The sequence below is a fragment of the Hyla sarda genome, chromosome 1, assembly GCF_029499605.1.
Source record: "Hyla sarda isolate aHylSar1 chromosome 1, aHylSar1.hap1, whole genome shotgun sequence".
Taxonomy (NCBI): Eukaryota; Metazoa; Chordata; class Amphibia; order Anura; family Hylidae; genus Hyla; species Hyla sarda.
In genome coordinates, this window is record NC_079189.1 from 40,819,769 (window position 1) to 40,841,026 (window position 21,258).

At 47.5% G+C, this 21,258-nt stretch overlaps 1 protein-coding gene across 2 annotated transcripts in view; it reads left to right on the forward strand.

The window, feature by feature from the left end:
- The window catches only part of ST3GAL5 (ST3 beta-galactoside alpha-2,3-sialyltransferase 5), a 111,237-nt gene extending 89,981 nt beyond the window's left edge, over nucleotides 1–21,256 (forward strand). For both annotated transcript variants that reach the window (XM_056554439.1, XM_056554440.1), the window contains exons 4-7: nucleotides 5,116–5,459; nucleotides 14,396–14,582; nucleotides 18,934–19,092; nucleotides 19,307–21,256. In XM_056554439.1, coding sequence (XP_056410414.1) covers nucleotides 5,116–5,459; nucleotides 14,396–14,582; nucleotides 18,934–19,092; nucleotides 19,307–19,594 — 978 coding nt within the window. In that variant the 3' untranslated portion in view covers nucleotides 19,595–21,256. The remainder of the gene's footprint in view (nucleotides 1–5,115; nucleotides 5,460–14,395; nucleotides 14,583–18,933; nucleotides 19,093–19,306) is intronic.
- The last annotated feature ends 2 nt before the right edge of the window (nucleotides 21,257–21,258 follow it).

The following is a 21,258-nucleotide window of genomic DNA, read 5'->3' on the forward strand; positions in this document are numbered from 1 at the left end:
GTGTGTCGACCCCCGCACGCAGCGGTGGCTGACATACCCCTCAATACAACTCTGTGGGAGGGCCAGAGCGCTGTCTTTGGCAATCTTCGGCTCTGCCATGGCCGTGTATTGAGGGGGCGTTTCGGCTGCCGCTTCGTGCGGTGATCTGGCTAGAGAGCCGGGGCCCCATACGGGATATCGCGTCGGACCCCCTGCGATCTGAAACTTATCCCCTATCCTTAGGATAGGGGATACGTTTTCCCCTACTGGACTACTCCTTTAAGAGTGTCTTTTATGGCATTTCCATGAGCATAATAGAGACTTTTCGCTCAGTATAAGTAAAGTTACTAATGTAGATTCAGTTACAGATGAGATACTCTACTGGGAAAAGCTTACAGATCACTGAAGAGATAAGTGTATGCAGAGGGATTCTTGTTCAGCATTATTCTCCTCTGGCTAATATGATACTCCTTGGTGCAAACATGTTACAAGTCAAAGAGTAAGTCTAAATATGTATGCCTAGCAGGAGCAAAGCTAGGCAAAGGCTAAACCTAGAACGGTTTGGGTCCACCCCTTTGGGGAGAAGAGGTGAACTAGATCAGAGTTTCCCAACCAGGGTGCCTCCAGCTGTTGCAAAACTGCAACTCCCAGCATGCCCGGACAGCCTTTGGCTGTCTGGGCATACTGGGAGTTGTAGTTTTGCAAAAACTTGGGACACCCTAGTTGGGAAACACTGGACTAGAGACTCTTCCCAAAGCCTTCTAGAAGTTTCTGCCTAGAAACTGTCTGAAAAGCATCATGTGACCAAGGCATCGATCACCTGATACAGAGCATATGTAAATATTTAACCCTTGCACTCACAATATACCTCAGTGTATGCTATTATTGCATTTTATAAAACAAGTTAACTCACAGTATACCCACAAATTTATGCACGTGGCAATTTCATAGGTGTAGGGAAGTAGCTGGAACACAAGTATCGACACACTACATATGGACTGTAATGGGATCTGCTTCTTTTTCCTCTTTATGTGACCTAGGATATCATTACACTTGGTTTACTCCTGCCAGATCCAGGATACTTAAGAGTAAACAGGTGGCCGTTTCCCAGCAGTAAATTGTGGTTACAGGCAGCAGGGCGTGTATTATAGAGACAATAAATAGAGAAAGTGCACACACAGCAGTGTATGGGATGATGACTGAATGGCGGCATTGGTGGGTCAACAACAAAATTTTAACCCCTTAAGGACGCAGCCCTTTTTCACCTTAACCCCTTAAGGACTCAGGGTTTTTCCGTTTTTGCACTTTAGTTTTTTCCTCCTTACCTTTTAAAAATCATAACCCTTTCAATTTTCCACCTAAAAATCCATATTATGGCTTATTTTTTGCGTCGCCAATTCTACTTTGCAGTGACATTAGTCATTTTACCCAAAAATTCACGGCGAAACGGAAAAAAAAATCATTGTGCGACAAAATCGAAAAAAAAACGCCATTTTGTAACTTTTGGGGGCTTTCGTTTCTACGCAGTGCATATTTCGGTAAAAATTACACCTTATCATTATTCTGTAGGTCCATACGGTTAAAATGATACTCTACTTATATAGGTTTGATTTTGTCGCACTTCTGGAAAAAATCATAACTACATGCAGGAAAATTTATACGTTTAAAAATGTCATCTTCTGACCCCTATAACTTTTTTATTTTTCCACGTATGGGGTGGTATGAGGACTCATTTTTTGCGCCGTGATCTGAAGTTTTTATCGGTATGATTTTTGTTTTGATCGGACTTTTTGATCACTTTTTATTCATTTTTTAATGGTATAAAAAGTGACCAAAATACGCTTTTTTGGACTTTGGAATTTTTTTGCGCGTACGCCATTGACCGTACAGCTTAATTAATGATATATTTTTATAGTTCGGACATTTACGCACGCGGCGATACCACATATGTTTATTTTTTATTTTTTTTACACTGTTTTATTTTTTTTATGGGAAAAGGGGGGTGATTCAAACTTTTATTAGGGAAGGGGTTAAATGACCTTTATTAACACTTTTTTTTTACTTTTTTTTTGCAGTGTTATAGGTCCCATAGGGACCTATAACACTGCACACACTGATCTCCTATGCTGATCACTGGCGTGCATTAACACGCCTGTGATCAGCATTATCGGCGCTTGACTGCTCCTGCCTGGATCTCAGGGACGGAGCAGTCATTCGTCGATCGGACACCGGGGAGGCAGGTAAGAGCCCTCCCGGTGTCCGATCAGCTGTTCGGGACGCCGCGATTTCACCGCGGCGGTCCCGAACAGCCCGACTGAGCAGCCGGGTCACTTTCACTTTCACTTTAGAAGCGGCGGTCAGCTTTGACCGCCGCTTCTAAAGGGTTAATACCGCACATCGCCGCGATCAGCGATGTGTGGTATTAGCTGCGGGTCCCGGCCGTTGATTAGCGCCGGGACCGACGCGATATGATGCGGGATCGCGGCGCGATCCCGCTTCATATTGCGGGAGCCGGCGCAGGACGTAAATATACGTCCTGCGTCGTTAAGGGGTTAAGGACTGAGCCCTTTTTCGCAATTCTGACCACCGTCACTTTACAAATTAATAACGCGAAAACGCTTTTACCGAATATTCTGATTCTGAGATAGTTTTTTCGTAACATATTCTACTTTATTTTGGTGGTAAATTTTCGGCGTTACTTGCATCCTTTTTTGGTGAAAAATCCCAAAATTTCATTTTTTGAACTTTGAAGCTCTCTAATTGTAAGGAAAATGGATATTCCAAATACATTTTATTTTTCTTCACAAACACAATATGTCCACTTTATGTTGGCATCATAAAATGGACATATTTTAGCTTTTTGAAAAAATTAGAGGGCTTCAAAGTAGAGAAGCAATTTTCAAAAATGTCATGAAAATTGCTAAATCTGAAGGGACAGATGTTACAGAACTACAACTCCCAGCATGCCTGGGCAGTCGAGGCATGCTGAGAGTTGTAGTTTGGCAACATCTGGAGTGCTACTGTTTGGGCACCACTGTAACAGTGGTCTCCAAACTGTGACCCTCCAGATGTTGCAAAACTACAACTCCCAGCATGCCCAGACAGCCTTTGGCTCTCTGGGCATGCTGGGAGTTGCAGTTTGGCCCCCCTAGTGGTTGCCAAAGTAAAGATCGATTTACTTTCACTTTCAATTACCCCCCCCCCCCCCCCACTGTCGATTCCCTACCTGATCAGGATCCTGCAGGCTCCAGTGAAGATCCCAGGTCCCCAGGCATCTTCTCCTGCAGGTACGGCCTCCATCTTCTTCCCAGAGCCCCTCGACATCCAGGGGCGGGCAGAACTCCGTTCTGAGTAATGGCAGGGGATAGGAGTAGATCGCAGCTTTGCGACCTCACTCCAATCCTTTAGGCTGATCGGGGTTGTTGCTGACAGCTCCGATCAGCCCTATTTTCCGGGTGATCGGGTCACCAGAGACCCGATCAGCCCGGAATTGGAGAAAATCGCATGTCTGAATTGACATGCGATTTTCTCCGATCGCCGACATGGGGGGGGGGGGGGGGGGGGTCAGGGCCAGGGTGCCTGCTGAATGATTTCAGCAGGCATCCGGCTCCGGTCCCCAACCGGCTAGCGGTGGGGACCGGAATTCCCACGGGCGTATGGATACGCCCTGCGTCCTTAAGGACTCGGAATGCAGGGCGTATCCATACGCCCTGCGTCCTTTAGAGGTTAACAACTATTGTTAATATATTGTGTATTATGATGTTCATACAGTAGAACCTGCCAGGAATCTTTGTAAGAGGACAGCTTCATTCAACAAAGAGCATTTTGAAGGACCCAGTCTGCATAGCATTAGCCCATTTCTATGTAATGCTTCCTTTCTCCTGTGGGGGTGCTGCAGGGAAATTAAAGAGATTAGAAATTATCTGAATTGGGACACCCTGGGGGAAAGATTTATCAAAACCTGTCCAGAGGAAAAGTTGCTGAGTTGTCTATAGCAACCAATCAGATCGCTTCTTTCACTTTTGAAAAGGCCTCTGAGAAAGGAAAGAAGCCATCTGATTGGTTGCTATGGGCAACTCAGCAACTTTCCTCTGGACAGGTTTTGATAAATCTCCCCTCCCCCCCCCACAGGCAATTCCTGTCACTGTAAAGTCAGACTAAGGCGTTAGCTAGGGGGAGACCTTCATGACAAGGTTTGTCAGGACTAGGATCTGAGGGGTTAATGACAGAGAGGAGAGAAAGTACAGGGGGATCAAGGATTGGATAAAGGGGGTGGATGAGGTGAAGGTGATTGGTCAGGGAGGAAAGGGGGCTAAGGAGTGGCAAAGGTGGGCGTAAGGAGGGGTATATATAAGGCAGTGAGGAGACAGTTGGGACAGCCATATTGTGGTGTTCCAGCTGTTGCAAGTGAATCTGCCCCCCTCCTGCCCATGTGAGTATTTATGTCTTCTTGGGGGTTCTTTTCTTTTGTTGTTTAACTGTGGGTGCTGCTTGTTGGGGGCCTTTATTTTGCTGGGTTTCGTGGGGGCCAGGATTGGGTGGTTGGCCGTGCAGATATTTGCATCCTCATGTTGCAGTAGTCTGGGGTGGCAGGGGGTCCTCGAAGTTGGTGTTCATAAAAAGGTGATTAAAAGCTGGATGGGGGAACCAGGTTGGTTCTGAACTTTTTTTTGTGTGAGGGGGGGGGGGGGTTAATGGTTGGCGGCTGAAAGTCTAGGGGGAATTTAAAGAGAGATAGGTGGCTTAGGCCTCAGTGGTATTAGTTTTGTGCCTCTGAAGCAGTGAGGATCGGCTGGTGGTAAAAAGAGCCTGCAAGTTCTGTATATGGGGGACCACCAGTGAAGTGGTTAGGCTTCAAGGACCACCTTCCAGGGTTCAGTTGTTTGGGAGGACCGTGGGGGTCGAGGTCATGTTGGGGATATGTTATTAAAATTTTCTTGCATAATGTTAATTGTATAATAAAATGGCTGCTGTGGCCAATCTAATCCATTCTGGTGTTTGCCTTTATTTTAGGTAGAAGGACTTGACAATACCACTGTCATGTAATATTGTCTATGGTCACTCACAATATTGTGAGCGCAGCAGTATAAAGAGAGCCATTTGGGCGTTCCAATGAAGTTTTGTCTGTCTCCACAGAATGCCCACGCGTTTGCCAAGAGAGTCATGGAGGCCCAGTGTAGGCCGGCATTTGCAAGAACAGAAATGGACCGATTGTTCGGAAGTAGATACAACATGGGCCTGGAAGGCTTTGTTAAGAAAAACGAGGACCTGAACGAATCATTGTATCAGTACGGCCCACCTTTTGGGTTCCGCCAGTATCTCAAGGAAGTTGATGACATTTTGGAAATGGTAACCAATGACGATCTTCCCTTGGGACCAAGCTCGAAAGACTGCAAGCGCTGCATTGTCATAGGGAGTGGGGGGATCCTCCATGGTCTGCAGCTGGGACATGCCATCAACAAATATGACGTTGTCATCAGGTACTAGGAGACTTTATTTTGATGAGGGATATATGAAAAGAAGAAGGGGAGGGGGGGGGGGGGAGAAGGGGAGTTTGTTCTACCTAACTCAGTATAAATCCTACAAAAACTCTGCCAATGGAGTACGTGCTACCCATACAATTATTGTTACGCCGAGCGCTCCGGGTCCCCGCTCCTCCCCGGAGCGCTCGCTTCACTCCCTCCGCTGCAGCGCTCCGGTCACGTCCTCTGACCCGGGGCGCTGCGATCCTGCTGCCAGCCGGGATGCGATTCGCGATGCGGGTAGCGCCCGCTCGCGATGCGCACCCCGGCTCCCCTACCTGACTCGCTCCCCGTCTGTTCTGTCCCGGCGCGCGCGGCCCCGCTCCCTAGGGCGCGCGCGCGCCGGGTCTCTGCGATTTAAAGGGCCACTGCGCCGCTGATTGGCGCAGTGGTTCCAATTAGGGTTTTCACCTGTGCACTTCCCTATATTACCTCACTTCCCTTGCACTCCCTTGCCGGATCTTGTTGCCTTAGTGCCAGTGAAAGCGTTCCTTGTGTGTTCCTTGCCTGTGTTTCCAGACCTTCTGCCGTTGCCCCTGACTACGATCCTTGCTGCCTGCCCCGACCTTCTGCTACGTCCGACCTTGCTTCTGCCTACTCCCTTGTACCGCGCCTATCTTCAGCAGCCAGAGAGGTGAGCCGTTGCTAGTGGATACGACCTGGTCACTACCGCCGCAGCAAGACCATCCCGCTTTGCGGCGGGCTCTGGTGAAAACCAGTAGTGGCTTAGAACCGGTCCACTAGCACGGTCCACGCCAATCCCTCTCTGGCACAGAGGGTCCACTACCTGCCAGCCGGCATCGTGACAGTAGATCCGGCCATGGATCCCGCTGAAGTTCCTCTGCCAGTTGTCGCTGACCTCACCACGGTGGTCGCCCAGCAGTCACAACAGATAGCGCAACAAGGCCAACAGCTGTCTCAACTGACCGTTATGCTACAACAGTTGCTACCACAGCTTCAGCAGTCATCTCCTCCGCCAGCTCCTGCACCTCCTCCGCAGCGAGTGGCCGCTCCTGGGATACGCTTATCCTTGCCGGATAAATTTGATGGGGACTCTAAGTTTTGCCGTGGCTTTCTTTCCCAATGTTCCCTGCATCTGGAGATGATGTCGGACCTGTTTCCCACTGAAAGGTCTAAGGTGGCTTTCGTAGTCAGTCTTCTGTCCGGAAAAGCCCTGTCATGGGCCACACCGCTCTGGGACCGCAATGACCCCGTCACTGCCTCTGTACACTCCTTCTTCTCGGAAATCCGAAGTGTCTTTGAGGAACCTGCCCGAGCCTCTTCTGCTGAGACTGCCCTGTTGAACCTGGTCCAGGGTAATTCTTCCGTTGGCGAGTACGCCGTACAATTCCGTACACTTGCTTCAGAATTGTCCTGGAATAATGAGGCCCTCTGCGCGACCTTCAAAAAAGGCCTATCCAGCAACATTAAAGATGTTCTGGCCGCACGAGAAATTCCTGCTAATCTACATGAACTTATTCACCTAGCCACTCGCATTGACATGCGTTTTTCTGAAAGGCGTCAGGAACTCCGCCAAGATATGGACTCTGTTCGCACGAGGCGTTTCGTCTCCTCGGCTCCTCTCTCCTCTGGTCCCCTGCAATCTGTTCCTGTGCCTCCCGCCGTGGAGGCTATGCAGGTCGACCGGTCTCGCCTGACACCTCAAGAGAGGACACGACGCCGTATGGAGAACCTCTGCCTGTACTGTGCTAGTACCGAACACTTCTTGAGGGATTGTCCTATCCGTCCTCCCCGCCTGGAAAGACGTACGCTGACTCCGCACAAAGGTGAGACAGTCCTTGATGTCTACTCTGCTTCTCCACGTCTTACTGTGCCTGTGCGGTTGTCTGCCTCTGCCTTCTCCTTCTCTACAGTGGCTTTCTTGGACTCTGGATCTGCAGGAAATTTTATTTTGGCCTCTCTCGTCAACAGGTTCAACATCCCAGTGACCGGTCTCGCCAGACCCCTCTACATCAATTGTGTAAATAATGAAAGATTGGACTGTACCATACGTTTCCGCACGGAGCCCCTTCTTATGAGCATCGGATCTCATCATGAGAGGATTGAACTTTTGGTCCTCCCCAATTGCACCTCGGAGATTCTCCTTGGACTTCCCTGGCTTCAACTTCATTCCCCAACCCTGGATTGGTCCACTGGGGAGATCAAGAGTTGGGGGTCCTCTTGTTCCAAGAACTGTCTAAAACCGGTTCCCAGTAACCCTTGCCGTAACTCTGTGGTTCCTCCAGTAACCGGTCTCCCTAAGGCCTATATGGACTTCGCGGATGTTTTCTGCAAAAAACAAGCTGAGACTCTACCTCCTCACAGGCCTTATGATTGCCCTATCGACCTCCTCCCGGGTACTACTCCACCCCGGGGCAGAATTTATCCTCTCTCTGCCCCAGAGACTCTTGCCATGTCCGAATACGTCCAGGAGAATCTAAAAAAGGGCTTTATCCGTAAATCCTCCTCTCCTGCCGGAGCCGGATTTTTCTTTGTGTCCAAAAAAGATGGCTCCCTACGTCCTTGCATTGACTACCGCGGTCTTAATAAAATCACGGTTAAGAACCGCTACCCCTTACCCCTCATCTCTGAACTCTTTGATCGCCTCCAAGGTGCCCACATCTTCACTAAATTGGACTTAAGAGGCGCCTATAACCTCATCCGCATCAGAGAGGGGGACGAGTGGAAAACGGCATTTAACACCAGAGATGGACACTTTGAGTATCTGGTCATGCCCTTTGGACTGTGTAATGCCCCTGCCGTCTTCCAAGACTTTGTCAATGAAATTTTTCGTGATCTGTTATACTCCTGTGTTGTGGTATATCTGGACGATATCCTAATTTTTTCTGCCAATCTAGAAGAACACCGCCAGCATGTCCGTATGGTTCTTCAGAGACTTCGTGACAACCAACTCTATGCCAAAATTGAGAAATGTCTGTTTGAATGCCAATCTCTTCCTTTTCTAGGATATTTGGTCTCTGGCCAGGGACTACAGATGGATCCAGACAAACTCTCTGCCGTCTTAAATTGGCCACGCCCCTCCGGACTCCGTGCTATCCAACGCTTTTTGGGGTTCGCCAATTATTACAGGCAATTTATTCCACATTTTTCTACCATTGTGGCTCCTATCGTGGCTTTAACCAAGAAAAATGCTGATCCCAAGTCCTGGCCTCCTCAAGCAGAAGACTCCTTTAAACGACTCAAGTCTGCCTTTTCTTCGGCTCCCGTGCTCTCCAGACCTGACCCTTCCAAACCCTTCCTATTGGAGGTTGATGCCTCCTCAGTAGGAGCTGGAGCTGTTCTTCTACAAAAAAATCCTTCCGGGCATGCTGTCACTTGTGGTTTTTTCTCTAGGACCTTCTCTCCAGCGGAGAGGAACTACTCCATCGGGGATCGAGAGCTTCTAGCCATTAAATTAGCACTTGAGGAATGGAGGCATCTGCTGGAGGGATCAAGATTTCCTGTTATTATCTACACCGACCACAAGAACCTCTCCTACCTCCAGTCGGCCCAACGGCTGAATCCTCGCCAGGCCCGGTGGTCTCTGTTCTTTGCCCGATTTAATTTTGAGATTCACTTTCGTCCTGCCGATAAGAACATTAGGGCCGATGCTCTCTCTCGTTCCTCGGATGCCTCAGAAGTTGATCTCCCTCCGCAACACATCATTCCACCTGACTGCCTGATCTCCACTTCTCCTGCCTCCATCAGGCAGACTCCTCCAGGAAAGACCTTTGTTTCTCCACGCCAACGCCTCGGAATCCTCAAATGGGGTCACTCCTCCCATCTCGCAGGTCATGCGGGCATCAAGAAATCTGTGCAACTCATCTCCCGCTTCTATTGGTGGCCGACTCTGGAGACGGATGTTGGGGACTTTGTGCGAGCCTGCACTATCTGTGCCCGGGATAAGACTCCTCGCCAGAAGCCCGCTGGTTTTCTTCATCCTCTGCCTGTCCCCGAACAGCCTTGGTCTCTGATTGGTATGGATTTTATTACTGATTTACCCCCTTCCCGTGGCAACACCGTTATTTGGGTGGTCGTTGATCGATTCTCCAAAATGGCACATTTCATCCCTCTTCCTGGTCTTCCTTCTGCGCCTCAGTTGGCTAAACAATTTTTTGTACACATTTTTCGTCTTCACGGGTTGCCTACGCAGATTGTCTCGGATAGAGGGGTCCAATTCGTGTCTAAATTCTGGAGGGCTCTCTGTAAACAACTCAAGATTAAATTAAATTTTTCCTCTGCATATCATCCCCAGTCCAATGGACAAGTAGAAAGAATTAACCAGATCCTGGGTGATTATTTGCGACATTTTGTTTCCTCCCGCCAGGATGACTGGGCAGATCTCCTTCCATGGGCCGAATTTTCGTATAACTTCAGGGTCTCTGAATCTTCCTCCAAATCCCCATTTTTCGTGGTGTACGGCCGTCACCCTCTTCCCCCCCTCCCTACCCCCTTGCCCTCTGGTCTGCCCGCTGTGGATGAAATTTCTCGTGACCTTTCCATTATATGGAGAGAGACCCAAAATTCTCTCTTACAGGCTTCTTCACGCATGAAGAGGTTCGCGGATAAGAAAAGAAGAGCTCCCCCCGTTTTTTCCCCTGGAGACAAGGTATGGCTCTCCGCTAAATATGTCCGCTTCCGTGTCCCTAGCTACAAGTTGGGACCACGCTATCTTGGTCCTTTCAAAATTTTGTGTCAAATTAATCCTGTCTCTTATAAACTTCTTCTTCCTCCTTCTCTTCGTATCCCTAATGCCTTTCACGTCTCTCTTCTCAAGCCACTCATCCTCAACCGTTTTTCTCCCAAATCTGTTCCTCCCACTCCTGTTTCCGGCTCCTCGGACGTCTTCTCGGTCAAGGAAATTTTGGCTGCCAAAAAGGTCAGAGGGAAAAATTTTTTTTTTAGTTGACTGGGAGGGTTGTGGTCCTGAAGAGAGATCCTGGGAACCTGAGGACAACATCCTTGACAAAAGTCTGCTCCTCAGGTTCTCAGGCTCCAAGAAGAGGGGGAGACCCAAGGGGGGGGGTACTGTTACGCCGAGCGCTCCGGGTCCCCGCTCCTCCCCGGAGCGCTCGCTTCACTCCCTCCGCTGCAGCGCTCCGGTCACGTCCTCTGACCCGGGGCGCTGCGATCCTGCTGCCAGCCGGGATGCGATTCGCGATGCGGGTAGCGCCCGCTCGCGATGCGCACCCCGGCTCCCCTACCTGACTCGCTCCCCGTCTGTTCTGTCCCGGCGCGCGCGGCCCCGCTCCCTAGGGCGCGCGCGCGCCGGGTCTCTGCGATTTAAAGGGCCACTGCGCCGCTGATTGGCGCAGTGGTTCCAATTAGGGTTTTCACCTGTGCACTTCCCTATATTACCTCACTTCCCTTGCACTCCCTTGCCGGATCTTGTTGCCTTAGTGCCAGTGAAAGCGTTCCTTGTGTGTTCCTTGCCTGTGTTTCCAGACCTTCTGCCGTTGCCCCTGACTACGATCCTTGCTGCCTGCCCCGACCTTCTGCTACGTCCGACCTTGCTTCTGCCTACTCCCTTGTACCGCGCCTATCTTCAGCAGCCAGAGAGGTGAGCCGTTGCTAGTGGATACGACCTGGTCACTACCGCCGCAGCAAGACCATCCCGCTTTGCGGCGGGCTCTGGTGAAAACCAGTAGTGGCTTAGAACCGGTCCACTAGCACGGTCCACGCCAATCCCTCTCTGGCACAGAGGGTCCACTACCTGCCAGCCGGCATCGTGACAATTATATATCCTACAAATAAGCAAAATGGTAGACTAAACTTGATATCAAAATAATATCATCTTTATTGAAATCACAGAAAACAAACAAAACATATAAAATCACATATAAAAGTCACAAAGAACACAGCAAAAGAATATATCCACAGGTAGATGGTGGAATCTGCTGGCAGGAGAAAATTAATTTTCTTCCCGGGACATAAGTGAGAACAGTATGTGGGGATAAGGTGCAAATAATGTAAACAAAAGGGTCAGAGCAGCTACAGTGGGGATCAAAAGTTTGGGCACCCCAGGTAAAAATTTGTATTAATGTGCATAAAGAAGCCAAGGAAAGATGGAAAAATCTCCAAAAGGCATCAAATTACAGATTAGACATTCTTATAATATGTCAACAAAAGTTAGATTTTATTTCCATCATTTACACTTTCAAAATAACAGAAAACAAAAAAATGGCTTCTGCAAAAGTTTGGGCACCCTGCAGAGTTAATATCTTGTACTGCCCCCTTTGGCAAGTATCACAGCTTGTAAACGCTTTTTGTAGCCAGATAAGAGTCTTTCAATTCTTGTTTGAGGTATCTTTGCCCATTCTTCCTTACAAAAGTCTTCCAGTTCTTTGAGACTACTGGGATGTCTATCACGTACTGCTCTTTTAAGGTCTATCCATAGATTTTCAATTATGTTGAGGTCAGGAGATTGTGAAGGCCATGGCAAAACGTTAAGTTTACGCCTCTTGATGTAATCCCCCGATGGATTTCGAGGTGTGTTTAGGATCATTATCCATTTGTAGAAGCCATTCTCTCTTTAACATGAGCTTTTTCACAGACGGCATCAAGTTAGCATCCAAAATTTGCTGAAATTTTATTGAATCCATTTTTCCTTCTACTCGTGAGATGTTCCCTGTGCCACTGGCTGCACTACAACCCCAAAGCATGATTGATCCACCCCCATGCTTAACAGTTGGACAGAGGTTCTTTTCATTTAATTCTGTTGCCCTTCTTCTCCAAACATAGCTTTGCTCATTCCGGCCAAAAAGTAAAATTTTATCCTCATCGGTCCCCAGAACTTGTTTCCAAAATGCATCAGGCTTGTCTATATGTTAATTTGCAAAGTTCAAACGCTGATTTTTGTGGTGAGGACGTAGAAGAGGTTTTCTTCTGATGACTCTTCCATGAAGACCATATTTGTACAAGTATCTCTTTATAGTGGAATAGTGTACCACAACTTCAGTGTCTGCCAGATCTTTCTGGAGGGATTGTTTTGGAGGGATTGTTTGACAACTGCTTAGAAGAACCCATGGTGCTGATTGTTGGGGCAAGGTCAGATGGGTCTGGCCATTTAAAACTTTTGAGATTGAAATCACCTGGTCTTCCCAGATGATGATTGAGAACAATCCATGACACTGGCAGGTCTCAGCTTTGCAAAGGGGGCAGTGCATGCTATAAATTCTGCAGGGTCCCCAAACTTTTGCAGACACCATTTTTTGTTTTCTGTTATTTTGAAAGTGTAAATTATGGAAATAAAATCTAACTTTTGGTGACATATTATAAGAATGTCTAATCTGTAATGTGATGCCTTTTGGAGATTTTTCCATCTTTCCTTGGCTTCTTTATGCACATTTATACAAATTTTTACCTGGGGTGCCCAAACTTTTGATCCCCACTGTATATGTATATTGCAATATAATAATCCCGGCAATAGAAGGTACCAAAGTGCATATAATAGTATTAGTTTAGTAGATACATAACATGCCGAGATATATTGCACAATCCCTTGACCACAAGTTCACCTCTCATCATAGACTATATGGATGGATGAAAAAACAAATCAAGGCCCGGCAGAATATACCTCCCCTAATGGGAGAATAGACCCCCCCAGCACCACAATCATTACCTGTGGGTCACACAGAACATTACATGTAGGGTCTCCAAACACCAACTCCATATTGTCCACATGGCAGCTACTATGTAGATACTGATGTGTATGGTGTCTTGATCATTGGTGGACAAGAAAGGTTTATGAGTTACCCTCAATTAGCCTTGTGTAAATAACAGCTTGGATGAAAACCTTGACCTGATATCCTGTAGTCAGTGACTCCCCCCCCCCCCCATGCGTGTCATAACCAACAGCTGCCCTGCGGGCAACAAACAAAGAAGTATAAACATTAGATTGTAAAGTTTTGCAACTTCCTGAGATACATTGGCCCACATTTTTATATTCATTTTATACATGTATTATACATTTTGTCTTAAAAAAAGGAGCCAATTTTGAAAAGTGAGTGGGTGTGGACTTCCAAGTTTAAAGGGGTACCCCAAAGGATAGGGGATAAGATGTCAGATCGCGGGGGTCCCGCTGCTGGATCTCGGCTGCAGCACCCACCTCAACGGCTTCCGGAAACGCTGGAGGCTTCGGCTCCGGACCACGGTGGCGGGAGATCGTGACGTCACGACTCCGCCCCGTGTGACGTCACGCCCCGCCCCTCAATGCAAGTCTATGGGAGGGGGCGTGGCAGTCGCCACGCCCCCTCCCATAGACTTGCATTGAGGGGGCGGGGCGTGATGTCACACGGGGGAGGAGTTGTGACGTCACGATCTCCCGTCACCGTGGTCGGGAGGCGTTAGGATGAGAGACTCCAACAGGTGCAGCCGCAACAGGTGGGTGCTGCAGCCTAGATCTCGGGGGTCCCCAGCGGCGGGACCCCCGCGATCTGACATCTTATCCCCTATCCTTTGGATAGGGGATAAGATGTCTAGGGGCGGAGTGCCCCTTTAAAAATGATCTATTGAGAAGAAAGTCAGAGAATAGTACAGATTTGGGCACAAACCTTTGCTTGCTCATACCAGACTAGAGGCGTGCACCTCAGGTTGTGTGTGGTATTACAACTCGGCTCCATACACTTCAATAGAACTGAGCTGCAATACCGCACACTTCCTGAGGACAGGTGTGGCGCTATTTAAGAAAAAAAAAAAAAAAAAAAACTGCTCTGTGTTTTCAGCCTAAATAACCCCTTTAAAGTTCATATGCCCTTCATGACTAAAGTTGCTGTGAACCTTATAAGCTGTGCTCACAACTAACGTTTATAAGATTGACATTAAACAACAGCAATAGCAATGCATACTGCTTTCTTCTTATAGGCACTAATATGATTCCTTTATGTTAACTACAGATTGAACAATGCCCCAGTCCCTGGCTATGAGAGGGATGCTGGGAGCAAAACCACCATCAGAATGACGTATCCAGAGGGGGCGCCAGTCTCAGAGCGGGAGTATATGAATAACAGTCTTTTTGTCACCGTCCTCTTCAAACATGTGGACTTTTTGTGGCTTCAAGCCGTTCTGAAGAATGAGACCCTGGTGAGTCAGTGCTGTGTGTATAATAGATGCGTGCATGTAGTCAACTAATATTATTTACCAATGTACTGTCTCCACTTGTACGTCCCACTCACTGTATTGCCTAACAAGTAAAATATTTTTACGTTTAAAACAGCTCAGGTTTGGAGGGAAAAAATTAAAGAAACCTGTACTCACCTGCTGCCGCTCCCCCGCCATTGCCAATCTCCGCTGTCAGCGCTTCCTGTTCTCTATCCCTACACTTAGGAAGTGTCCACTCAGCCAATCACTGGTTGGTGGGTCACTGCTGTGGACAGTGATTGGCTAAGGGGGTGGGGCAGAGAACAGTTATTGCTGACAGCAGAGACCGTCACCGGCGGAGGAACTGCTTCAGGTGAGTATAGATTTCTTTAATTTTTTTTCCCCCCCACCCATGGCAGTTTTATATGTACATATATCCCTTTAAGTTATGGTCCTTTATTGTATGTACCTGTGATATATTATGATATATAAATTGGTTGCATAACTTTTATTACCCTTTTGGGGAATAATTTATATTATATTTTTTCCAAATACAATACTGCATTTCCATATTATTAAGAACTTGTATCTATGAATCAAATGTTTATTTATTTGTAAAGATTATTTTTGATCTTGTCTTTTCTTTTGTTTTCATTGCATATTTCTTGGACATTGTTGGTTTGCGCCCCTTAGGCCTCGTTCACATGGAGGAATTTTTGGAGCGGAATACAGCAGAAAAATTCCACTCAGAAATTCCATTGCAGCAGAGTCCTACTGTTTTTAATGGAATTCGGCTGCACCGTGCACACTGAGTAATTTCCACGGTGGAATCATTTGCCGTGGAAATTCTGATTCCAGTCTCCACACAAAGAATTGACATGTCAGTTGTTTCCACAGTATCTGTTTGGAAATGCATAGCCTTACATTGTTATCGGTATAATCTATTGGGCAGTGGACACCAGCTCTTAATCTTACAGTGGGGCAAAAAAATATTTAGTGAGCCACGAATTGTGCAAGTTTTCCCACTTAAAAAGATGAGAGAGGCCTGTAATTTTCATCATAGGTATACCTCAACTATGAGAGACACAATGAGAAAAAAATCCATAAAATCACATTGTCTGATTTTTAAAGTGGTACTCCAGCGCTTAGACATCTTATCCCCTATCCAAAGGATAGGGGATAAGATGCCTGATCGCGGGGGTCCTGCCGCTGGGGACCCCCGTGTTCGCTCCGGGTCTGATTACTGTTGATCACGGGGTCGGAGCATTGTGACGTCAAGGCTCCGCCCCGTGTGATGTCACGCTCCGCCCCCTTCAATGCAAGCCTATGGGAGGGGGCTGTCACCCCCCCTCCCATAGGCTTGCATTGAGGGGGGCGGAGCGTGACGTCACACAGGGCGGAGCCTTGACATCACAACGCTCCGGTCCCGTGATTGACCGTAATCAGACCCGGAGCGAACACGCTCCGGGGACTGATTTTAACGGGGTGCGGCGTGCAAGATCTCGGGGGTCCCAAGCAGCGGGACCCCCGCGATCAGGCATCTTATCCCCTATCCTTTGTATAGGGGATAAGATGTCTAAGCGCTGGAGTACCCCTTTAAAGGATTTATTTGCAAATTATGATGGAAAATAAGTATTTGGTCAATAACAAAATCTCAATACTTTGTTATACAACCTTTGTTGGAAATGACAGAAGTCAAACGTGTAAGTCTTCACAAGGTTTTCACACACTGTTGCTGGTATTTTGTCCCATTCCTCCATGCAGATCTCCTCTAGAGCAGTGATGTTTTGGGTTTGGGCAACACAGAAAGGTTTTCTATGGGTTTGAGATCTGGAGACTGGCTAGGCCACTCCAGGACCTTGAAATGCTTCTTATGAATCCACTCCTACATTGAAGGTGTGTTTGGGATCATTGTCATGCTGAAAGACCCAGCCATGTTTCATCTTCAATGCCCTTGCTGATGGGGGAAGGTTTTCATTCAAAATCTCACAATACATGGCCTCATTCATTCTTTCCTTTACACTGATCAGTAGTCTTGGTCCCTTAGCAGAAAAACAGCCCAAAGCATGATGTTTCCACCCCAATGCTTCACAGTAGGCATGGTGTTCTTTGGATGCAACTCAGCATACTTTCTCCTCCAAACACGATGAGTTGAGTTTTAACCAGAAAGTTCTACTTTGGTTTCATCTAACCATATGATATTCTCCCAATACTCTTCTGGATCATCCAAATGCTCTCTAGCAAACTTCAGACGGGCCCGGACATGTACTGGCTTAAGCAGGAGGACACGTCTGGCCTGCATGATTTGAGTCCCTGGCGGCGTAGTTTGTTACTGATGGTAGCCTTTGTTACTTTGGTCCCAGCTCTCTGCTGGTCATTCACTAGGTCCCCCCGAGGTGGCGTCTCTCTAGCGGTTCACTATATTTTGTAATATTCTCTATTGGTATGTATCTGATCTCTTGCATTTGCACCTTATAATAGTGGGTATTTGACAGGGCAGCAAGGGTATGGGGTAACAACTGCCATACTGGGCCACCACACTTCCATGTCAATGATCTTGCAGCCCATTTCAGCCTTGTGTAGTTCTAAAATCTTGTCCCTGACATCCTTGGACAGCTCTTTGGTCCGGGCCATAGTGGAGAGATTGGAATCTGATTGATCACTTCTGTGGACAGATGTCGTTTTATAGAGGTAACAAGATGAGATTAGTGTTCCAAATCTCAGTTCGTTACCTGTATAAAAGACACCGGGAGCCAAACATCTTGCTGATTGACAGGGGATGAAATACCGTATATGCCGGCGTATAAGACGATTGGGCGTATAAGACAACCCCCAACTTTTACAGTTAAAATATAGAGTTTGGGATATACTTGCCGTATAAGACTACCCCTCCTACCGCTATGTACAGTACCTTATAGTTCCCCCACATTAGGTCGGCAGCATGTTCCCCCACATTAGGTCGGCAGCATGTTCCCCCACATTAGGTCGGCAGCTCCCCCCCCCCCCCCCGCAATAGTAGGCAGCTCCCCCCCCCCACAATAGTAGGCAGCTCCCCCTACAATAGTAGGCAGCTCCCTCCCCCACAATAGTAGGCAGCTCCACCCACATTAGTAGGCAGTTCCCCCACAATAGTAGGCAGCTCCCTCCCCCACAATAGTAGGCAGCTCCCCCCACATTAGTAGGCAGTTCCCCCACAATAGTAGGCAACTCCCTCCCCCACAATAGTAGGCAGCTCCCCCCACATTAGTAGGCAGTTCCCCCACAATAGTAGGCAGCTCCCTCCCCCACAATAGTAGGCAGCTCCCTCCCCCACAATAGTAGGCAGCTCCCCCCACAGACATACAACTTCCAGCCATATAGGGTGTATGGCTGGAGGCTGTATGTCTGTGTACTGCCCCCCACAGTGTTCCGGTCAGCGCTTCTCCGGCCCGGGGTCACAATCTACTGCTATGGCCTATGGACCATAGCAGCAGTCCCGGGACTGGAGGAGCGGTGATCGGAACACTGTAGATGATGCGCCGCCGGTCACTCACCAGGTTCCGGCCGCGCTCGTCCTCCTCCGGTCCTCCTGAGCCTCTATGGTTATACGCACGGGACGTCACTGACGTCACGTGCGTACAACCATAGAGAGGTGGAGAAGCGCAGAAGGACCGGAGGAAGACCGGTGGAGGACGCGCGGCGGGCGGGGAATGGTAAGTGACCTGCAGACATCCTTATGTCCCGAAAAGATTTTTCGGGACACAGGGATGTCCGGCATAGGAATACTTATAATTATCGTGTCGGCTCCTGTGTGCGGCTGCAGGCGGGGGCCGGCCAGAGCATGTAAAAACGAATTCATGTATACTAAAAACCAGGGTGCCTCCAGCTGTTGTGAAACTACAACTACCAGCATGCCCGGACAGCCTTTGCCGGTCCGGGCATGCTGGGAGTTGTAGTTTCACAACAGCTGGAGGCACCCTGGTTTTTAAGTATACAGTTATTAGTTTGTACATGCTTTGGCCGGCCCCCGCCTGCAGTCGCACACAGGAGCCGGCACGATAATCATAAGCATTCCTATGCCGGACCCCTATACCCGGCGTATAAGACGACCCCCGACTTTTCAGAAGAAAATTTGGGTTTAAAAAGTCGTCTTATACGCCGGGATATACGGTACTTATTTCACTGAGTAAAATGAAGAATAATTCCCAAATTATCTGAAATGCGTTTTCTGGATTTTTTGTTGTTATTCTATCTTTTACTGTTTAAATAAACCGACCATTAAAATTTTACTGATGATTTTTTTTGTCAGTGACCAAACATGCACAAAAAAAGACTTTCTTCACTGTTATTCATTATACTTTGCTTTACTTCACAGTCTACCTGGAACAGGCTATTCTTCTGGAAGAGCGTCACAGAAAAACTACCTCTTAAATCTCACCAGATCCGGATTCTAAATCCTCTGATAGTCAAAGAGACTGCCTTGGATATTCTTCAATTTCTCCCACCTGGGCAGAAGTGGTTGGGCTGGGACAAGGTATATTTACTAAGAATGTGTCATAGAGGAGTCTGCCTACTCCTCAGGGCTGAGGTGACATGCACGCAGCCTCCTTCTATACATTAATTATAAACTGTGTATTCAGATGTTTAGTCTTATGGTGACTCAGGCGTTGGCGTCTTTACTTGAGACACCATAAATCAAAAACTCTGATTCGTCTGACAATGTAATTTTGCTCTTGTTTTTCTTTTAGAATGTTCCCACCATTGGAGCTATAGCCATGGTCCTGGCCACCCATCTATGTGATGAAGTGAGTCTTGCCGGCTTTGGATACGACCTCAGCCAGCCGGACATACCCTTACATTACTTTGATAATAGATGCATGAACGCAATGAACCGTCAACCAATGCATGACATCAGCAAGGAGAGGAAACTACTGCAGACTCTGGTGCGGGAAGGTGTGGTGAAAGACTTAAGTGGGGGACTCCATTGTGAATTCTGCCCCTCACATCAGACTCAGGATATCACCACTGCTACATAGATGCTTGGATTATCATGTGATGAGGGAACGCTCCTTCAAGTGATATAAAAGCCGGCCTGTCTCCTGTGGAGTATTTAGCACATAGCTGCTTGATGCTGCATCGAGTTTCATCTCCATGACCCTCGGGTAGACCAGAGTGGTCAGCGCTCAGACTGCAGACATGCAGGAAATCCACACGTAGGTGATCATACCTGGGAGTGCTGCAAAACCATCAATATCAAAGCCACGGTTTTACCTTACGTTCATCATTTTGGTGCAACCAATACAATTGCGGCAACAGAGAATTGAAGCCTCTATATCATCTGGATTAAATCAACTCTTCAAAAATGACATCTACAACTTGATGCACTGAAGACCACAACTTCCGCTGTGCATGCTGGTATATTGCCACCACTGCAGACCACTGGTTTACGGACGACTTAAAGCACAAGACGATCATTTCCAATTATTCTGTTGTATTTTCTCAATCATGAATACGTCCAGCTGCCCCCATTATCAGAATGGGAGAGTATTTGCATCTCCTTACAGAGTACCACCGAAGGGAGGGATGATGCCAGTGTATGATGTAGACAATCTTGATCATGCCATGTTCGGGTCCAAGATGGCAGAACTGTCATTTATTCCCTCATATGGAGGTCCCCCCTTCACTATTGGGTAGTGACTTGAAGCGCTGCTTTATATGTAGCACTCACTCCTTTATGCTGTCTTCAGAAACATTGTAAATATCCTGATACCACTTCACTATACAGGATGCATGAGCTCCATATTGCCATAGTATGTGCCGGTCTTTATACATGGGCGATAAAAGGTATTGTTTCCAAGAACAGTGCCACACCTGTCCACGGGTTGTGTATGGTATTGCAGCTCTGCCCCTTCACTTTAATAGAGATGAGTTGCACTACCAGACACAAGCTATGGTCAGGTGTGGCACTGTATTATTTTGTTTCTTGAAGAAAGCAACAACCCTTTTAAAGGTAATCTGTCAGCTCTTTATTATGCTCAGATCTGCAGACATGGGCAGATAGCTGATGGGGAGATAAAAGAAATGATACCTGTCTCTTAGCTGATTGCTGTTTGCAGAATTATAAAATCGTGTGGAGCTGCAGCATGCAGGCCTCCTCTGCCACTCCACCTCTCCCTACTCTGCTTGATTGATCTACAAGGCTCAGTGCTGGAAGCCAAACCCTGCACATCAACCATGAAGAGCAGAAAGGGGTAGGGGAGGGAGGAGGCATGCATGCTGCTCAGCATGGCCTCTACAACTCTTGAGCTTAGCAGGAAAACATGATTTTATCACATCACAAACAGCCAAATGCTAAGAGGCAGGTATCATTTGTTTTATCTGCCCATGTCTGCAGTTCTGAGCATGATATAGAGCTGACAGATTCCCCTTATTGCTGTAACTCAGGACATCCCCCAAGCTTCTCTGCTCTTGTCTTGGTTTACATACAGCGTTTGTTCATTGTGCACTGGGGGTATAATCCATACTACTACACATTAGAGAGCACTGATTCCTAAAAATCAAAAATATCTCAGCTATTATATCTGTTTCTAGGAAAGCTGGGTAAGAACTAGCTTCCCTAGTGTCCTGAAAGTGTCAATATATGCAGTGATCCATTCCCTGTTCCTTGTTTCTGCATTACAAGACAGATGTGACATTCAGA